The sequence below is a fragment of the Phalaenopsis equestris genome, unplaced genomic scaffold (assembly GCF_001263595.1).
Source record: "Phalaenopsis equestris unplaced genomic scaffold, ASM126359v1 Scaffold215991, whole genome shotgun sequence".
Taxonomy (NCBI): Eukaryota; Viridiplantae; Streptophyta; class Magnoliopsida; order Asparagales; family Orchidaceae; genus Phalaenopsis; species Phalaenopsis equestris.
The window spans coordinates 1-7688 of record NW_018234645.1 but is presented as its reverse complement, the minus strand read 5'-3'; the positions used below and the strand labels follow the sequence as shown (position 1 = coordinate 7688).

The following is a 7688-nucleotide window of genomic DNA, read 5'->3' as shown; positions in this document are numbered from 1 at the left end:
TGTTGTTTTGTTGTTATGTCCTATTTTCAAGTGTCTTTGCTTGTAATTCTATTAGATTTTTGAGTAATAATATTTGCTTTTCTATTGCAATTTGGGTTCTCCAGTATCAAAAAGATTTTAAGGACTTCATATATTTGATTATAGATAAAAATAATTATAAATGACTTGTTTTAAATATGGAGAAGAAAGTCAGAAACATCATAAAAAATGTTTTCATGTGAATGGTTGTTTATAGTAGGAACAATGCTATTGATAATGAAGCTATTTAGCATGTGATTGTGAGATTGATGCAGTTTGGATGAATTTTTATGGAGATTAATGTTTTTTATTATATTTTTTTAACAAAAAAATATATTTTCTAGATAATGATAAAAATATGTCATGGGCATTTACCAAGAAATGTCTGAGTAAAAAGAAAAATAAGTAAGGTAGAGAAAATACAAAAGTTTCATTTGGGTTCTTTAGTTATGGACGCTCTTACTGGACATTTATTGGAGGATGTTCTTTGGTGTATGCTTGTCGCTGATGATATCCTTCTCGTGGATAAGACTAAAGAGAGCTTAGGAAAAACTTAAATTATGGAGGTCTATACCGGAGTCTAAAGGCCTTCGTTTGAGTAGAACTAAAATTGAAGACATGGAATGTAATTTTAGTAGTAGTAGATCCAGTGACAGAGTTATAACTATGGGTGATTAAATTATTAAAAGGTGTGAACGCTTTAGATATCTCAGGAGTGATGGTGATATAGATGGGGATGTTATTAGTAGAATTCATGTTGGTTGGTTGAAGTGGAGGAATGCTTCGGGCCTATTGTGTGATAGAAAAGTACCACTTGGGTTGAAAGGAAAATTTTATAAGATGATGGTGAGACTTGCAATGCTCTATGGCGCTGAATGTTGGCCTTTTAGAGAGAAACATAAAACTAATTTAAGTGTTGCCGAGATGAGAATGCTTAGGTGGATGAGTGACTTTACACTTAGAGATAAAATTCAAAATGAATATATCCTTGATAGGGTTTGTGTAGCTCTAGTGGCGGACAAAATTAAAGAGAGTCATCTTAGATGGTTTGGTCACATTTCGACCATTTGATGATCCGATTAGGAGAGTAGATGTTTTGCATTCGACTTATGTTAAGAAAGGCAGAGGTAAACCTAGAAAGACTTGGGCATATTGTATAAAAAATGATCTTAATTTATTCGAATTAAATGAAAATATGACACTAAATAGGACGCAATGGATAAAAAAGATTCATGTAACCGACCTCACTTAGTGGGATAAGGGTTTGTTGTTGTTGTAGCTTGAAACCTAGTGACAATAGTAGGATGACAATAGATTTTTTTTACACTCTTGCCTCTTTTGGTACATAGAACTTGAAATCATTTATTCACTAATGCTTTATTTAAAACGAGAAATTGTTATAATTAATAATCGTCATTTTGATCACCAATAGGAGGTTGGGGCTTTTTGAGAACAAGCGTAGTATTCTTAGCGGTAATATCAACATTTGATGATGTAATTACTAAAGGGATGATGAGGACAGGAATATCGACAACTATCGCTAGAAAATTTGAATTTGGCACCAGGCTTTGGAAACAAACACCCAAACAAATGAAGATGGATCTTCCATCGAAGGGTTTGGAGGGTCAATATGAGCATTTAATTAAAGGTATTTGACTGAAATTGAGGATTTTCAGCTCGGTATCAGCCTTAAAATACTTATAAAATTTATTCTAGAAACATGGTAAGGGTAGTATGATTGAATATTTTCAAGTTTTACTTTCTGCCAATATCTAATTGATGGAGGCCCAATCCGTAATGTTAAATCCACCAAGGCTAGCCAAAGAGAGCCTGGTAAAATTATTTGTTGCAACGTCTGTCTTTAAATATTTTTTAGAAATAGAAGCCAAGGAGAATGGAATGGATTTGTGGAAGCAGTTTACACAAATCTGTGGAAATGAGATCCAAACCAGAGTAACATGAGGCTTTACTGAGCAAGTAAAATGGGGGAACCATTTTGACTTGCTTATCAGGAGGCTGTTGATATAATATGAACACTATGAGAAGAGGCTGATGTAATTTCTTCAGGAAAACTTTGTAATGATATGTCGTGGGTTAATACCAAACAAAATTGTAATTTATCAGTTGTAGATCAACAAAGAACTTGCAAATCACCTCTTGTTCGGAAGATTCATAGAAAATTTGTTTATAAGCAACAAGTGGAGAAGTCTAGCAAGCACAAAAATGTGCTGATCAGAAAAAAGAGTATGCTTACTTTAAGAAGTATGGGCCATTTACATTGAATGACCGCCGAATTCTGATAAAAAATGTAGAATTTGGGAAAAGTTGTAACGTTTAAGCAACAAAAACATTTGCAAAATAGTGCGGATGATGAGTTGGAGAGTTTCAATCACAAGAGAGGAAGGGGATCTACCTCAAAAATATTATGGGCCACAAGGGAAGGATGTGATCTCAATTTTTTTATTGGTGAGGGTCAACGAAGGTTTTGGGAGAAGTCATTGCACAGGGAGTTATGATCCGAAGAGGTTCTGTTGTAACAAAGAATTTAGGAGATCCTTTAATAGAGATCAATGGAAGTGATACAATACAACCGAGAACATGAGAAAAAAAATATTTTGTTGATAGAGGAGAGGATGGTACGACCAGGGCTGCTCTAGGAACTAGAGGGACTAAGTGCGGATGAGATGACAATGACATGAGGTGATGTAACCATTTGATGATCCGATTAGGAGAGTAGATGTTCTGCATTCAACTTATGTTAAGAAAAACAAAGGTATACCTAGAAAGACTCGGGCATATTGTATAAAAAATGATCTTAATTTATTAGAATTAAATGAAAATATGACACTCAATCGGACGCAATGGATAAAAAAGATTCATGTAACCGACCTCACTTAGTGGGATAAGGGTTTGTTGTTGTTGTAGTCTGAAACCTAGTGACAATAGTAGGGTGACAACAGATTTTTTTTACACTCTTGCCTCTTTTGGTACATAGAACTTGAAATTATTTATTCACTAGAGAGCCGGTAATCTTAATGCTTTATTTAAAATGAGAAATTGTTATAATTAATAATCGTCATTTTGATCACCGATAGGAGGTTGGGGCTTTTTGAGAACAAGCGTAGTATTCTTAGCGGTAATATCAACATTTGATGATGTAATTACTAAAGGGATGATGAGGACAGGAATATCGACAACTATCACTAGAAAATTTGAATTTGGCACCAGGCTTTGGAAACAAACACCCAAACAAATGAAGATGGATCTTCCATCGAAGGGTTTGGAGGGTCAATATGAGCATTTAATTAAAGGTATTTGACTGAAATTGAGGATTTTCAGCTCGGTATCAGCCTTAAAATACTTATAAAATTTATTCTAGAAACATGGTAAGGGTAGTATGATTGAATATTTTCAAGTTTTACTTTCTGCCAATATCTATTTGATGGAGGCCCAATCCATACCTGCTTTTGGAAGAGGACGGTAATGTTAAATCCACCAAGGCTGGCCAAAGAGAGCCTGGTAAAATTATTTGTTGCAACGTCTGTCTTTAAATATTTTTTAGAAATAGAAGCCAAGGAGAATGGAATGGATTTGTGGAAGCAGTTTACACAAATCTGTGGAAATGAGATCCAAACCAGAGTAACATGAGGCTTTACTGAGCAAGTAAAATGGGGGAACCATTTTGACTTGCTTATCAGGAGGCTGTTGATATAATATGAACACTATGAGAAGAGGCTGATGTAATTTCTTCAGGAAAACTTTGTAATGATATGTCGTGGGTTAATACCGAACAAAATTGTTATTTATCAGTTGTAGATCAACAAAGAACTTGCAAATCACCTTTTTGTTAGGAAGATTCATAGAAAATTTGTTTATAAGCAACAAGTGGAGAAGTCTAGCAAGCACAAAAATGTGCTGATCAGAAAAAAGAGTATGCTTACTTTAAGAAGTATGGGCCATTTACATTGAATGACCGCCGAATTCTGATAAAAAATGTAGAATTTGGGAAAAGTTGTAACGTTTAAGCAACATAAACATTTGCAAAATAGTGCGGATGATGAATTGGAGGAGTTTCAATCACAAGAGAGGAAGGGGATCTACCTCAAAAATATTATGGGCCACAAGGGAAGGATGTGACCTCAATTTTTTTATTGTTTTCGGTGAGGGTCAACGAAGGTTTTGGGAGAAGTCATTGCACAGGGAGTTATGATCCGAAGAGCCTCTGTTGTAACAAAGAATTTAGGAGATCCTTTAATAGAGATCAATGGAAGTGATACAATACAACCGAGAACATGAGAAAAAAAATATTTTGTTGATGAGATCGAAGAGGATGGTATGACCAGGGCTGCTCTAGGAACTAGAGGGACTTAGTGCGGATGAGATGACAACGACATGAGGTGATGTCGGCTTCAATGACAATCAATGGACTCTAAAAATCCAGCTTTAAAACTACAATGGAATTACAGTTGCACGAGGATGCGACGAACATCTGTATGAAAGGCTCTCTGTGGAAGATGTTGTGGGGTGTCCTAGCCGAGGTCGACCCCACACAAAAATGGGAGCACAGTGGTGTGCAAAGTTAGGTGATGGGAGCTGGCATGTCTTATTAATACTTCTTTTAAACAATGAAAAGTTGTGCTGTATGCATTATTTTAAGATCAATGGTTGGGAGTTTGTTAACCAGCTTTATGTTCCATGTGCTTTACATTCTGTAAATTTGCTGTAAATTGAAATGACTGCAGCCTTTGTAGAAGCAAATATTACAGGTTGTTTTACCGCTTAACCAGCATGATCTACTAAACAATATTATTGGTTTTGGTTGTCAAACATGGCACGTGGAATAATCTTTGCAAAGCAATATGGTACTTTATTCCATGAATAGACTAAAAATGGTTCACATTAATGAAAACAGGTTTAGCAAAGCTGCAACTTAAATTTTGTATATAGTTTGTGGTATTTTACATAAATGTTCAGGGCTTATTAATGTATTCTAGATGTTAGTAACCAAAACTGGGAAAATTCATTGTTCAAGCCATCTAAACTTTGGTTTATGTTGAACTTACTTTGAAAAATTCATTGTTCAAGCCATCTAACCAGTGACATCAAATTTTAGTTGGGCTGTTTTAGGATAAAAAATAAAGGATTCTAATTGCAGCTTTTATTGTGCTAAGTTTGGATTAACATTTTTAGTTATTTATGGTTTGAGAATGCTGAAAACATCAAAAAGGGTTTCCCATAATAACTCCGTTTCCACATCTTTTCCCACACCTGGTCCTATGCTTTTCACAATCCGACCTCATTATGTTTTTTTTCAAGTTGCAAAGTGCCTAATTTTTTTCTTTAACATTTATCAAAATTATCATCATATTTATTTCCTTACCTCTCACCACTCTAGTCGCTCTCAATAAAACATGAAAAGCACACGTTACCTTCACTGATTGCATTGTAAGGGATGCATCATTTAGATTTATTACTTTTTTGAGATGGATGCTATTTTGTTATTTGTTTTTTAGAATCTCCTTTGGGCGTTTCATTGCACTCCATTTATTTTAAAATTTACCTGTCATTGATTATTCTATTTTTTAGTATGAGAAATTGTTAGATTGTTTTCTATTTTTAAGTTGTTGTATTGGGCATCTTAGCCTTTTTGTTTTTCATACAACAATTTCTTAACCAACAAAACCAATAATAACAACCAAGCCAAAGGAGGCCTGTATTTGGCCTTGTATTCTGTATCAGTTTTGATTTGTCTAGTAACTGTTTATGTGCTTACCTCCATACTCAGATTAAGCTGCTAGCCAAGAGTTTTCGAGAATGTTAATTACTTTTTTTTAAATGTTTGAGTTGTCTTTATTAGTACATGTATCTCTTAATAAGGTTGCTTTTCTCTCCTCCTAGATCACCTTTTTATTGGTGATCACAAACTAATTAGCTCTCTTAAGCGATAATTTTAAATTCTCTATCTCACAAGTGTTGGCAGACATGGATGGTGGTTCTAGCAGAGGCGGCACTAGTGCTGACGTGATATTACCCAACTACAAACTTGGGAAGACTTTGGGAATAGGTTCTTTCGGCAAAGTAAAAATTGCAGAACATGCATTAACTGGTCACAAGGTCGCCATCAAGATTCTTAATCGCCGAAAAATAAAGAACATGGAAATGGAAGAAAAAGGTATAGCTATATTAAGTTATGGGCTTTATTTATTTGATATTTTAGATGCTTTCACCTTCACCTGACGCATCTTTGAACTCCTGATATCAATTTTTATTCAGGCTGTATTTTAGTTTACTTGATGCTTATTATAGAAGTTTCCTTTACTTAATGCCCTAAGTTTCTTTTCTCAATCAATCTTTCTTTTCTGAGATGTTTATTGTTTGAAATTATCCGTTTTATGGTTTTTTTTCCATCTATTATTATACCGAGTTCATCTGCATTTGTGCTTGTATGCTGGATTCCAAATTCATCTGTTCTCATTTTATGTGTAGGTGCACCTCATGCATGTTGCAGAGTGGCGTTTAAAACATGTTTATGAGTGTTTTTTCATTGATTATAAGATATAATGAGAGCATTCTAAATCTTAGATTATTTTTGTAGATTCTAATTTATTCTCTCCGACTACCGAATGTAGGGAATTATGATCATATATAAAAAAAAAGACCCATTAGGTTTGGCTTTTACTTTAGAAGTTCGTTCTTTTGTGCGACATTATGTTTAGATTAATCTTTTCTTATAGTCTGAAGTGGGTTATATTGAGCTTTTCGTCATGTACTAGCTGAATTTTTTCGCCGCTCTGGAATTTTGAACTTATTGTGTTTTTTGCCGCTTCTTATATTACAACAATTGAAACTTTAGTATTCTCAACTTTTTTCTAATTCATTGCAGTAAGAAGAGAGATCAAAATACTAAGATTGTTTATGCATCCTCATATTATACGCCTTTATGAGGTTATAGAGACACAGTCAGATATTTATGTTGTAATGGAATATGTGAAATCTGGTGAACTTTTTGATTATATTGTTGAGAAGGGCAGATTGCAAGAAGATGAAGCTAGACGTTTTTTCCAGCAGGTGAGGGTATTGTTATTCTTTTTTTCCTTCCTGACTTAATCCATGCCTCTGTTAGTTCTAGCTTTATTACGTGTTTTCATTTCTTGTATAAAGCTTTCTGTGGGATGAATTTTCTTTTTGCTTGCAAGATACCTGTAGCACTATTGATTATGTTCTTGATATGTTAGTGTACTTCTTATGATAATGTTAGTCTTATTTATTTTTTTTATTTTTGAAGTTAATCTTTTATTGGGTTTGTTTTATTTTCATTTCATGATGATTTGATGTTATCTACATTTCAGGAATTTTCTTTACTTTGCTATGACAATCTCAATTTGTTAATTTTATTTAATATGCCATAGATTTATAGTTAATACCTATTATATATTTCTGGTTAAAAATAGTTTGTTTTGATGTCAGCAGATAATTTCTGGTGTTGAGTATTGCCACAGAAACATGGTTGTACATCGGGATCTTAAGCCAGAAAACCTGCTTCTGGATTCAAAATGCAATGTCAAAATTGCTGACTTTGGCTTGAGCAATATTATGCGTGATGGCCATTTTCTAAAAACGAGTTGTGGGAGTCCAAACTACGCTGCTCCAGAGGTACAAACTCTGTTGTC

At 34.1% G+C, this 7688-nt stretch overlaps 1 protein-coding gene across 2 annotated transcripts in view; it reads left to right on the top strand.

Annotated features, from left to right (window-relative positions):
• The window catches only part of LOC110037156 (SNF1-related protein kinase catalytic subunit alpha KIN10-like), a gene marked incomplete at its 3' end in the record, with an annotated part of 13057 nt that extends 5386 nt beyond the window's left edge, over nt 1–7671 (top strand). The window contains 3 exon segments of one of the 2 annotated variants that reach the window (XM_020741735.1): nt 5999–6190; nt 6902–7086; nt 7489–7671. In XM_020741735.1, the coding sequence (XP_020597394.1) occupies nt 6001–6190; nt 6902–7086; nt 7489–7671 (558 nt within the window). 2 annotated transcript variants of the gene reach the window in all.
• Between the last annotated feature and the right edge of the window lie 17 nt (nt 7672–7688).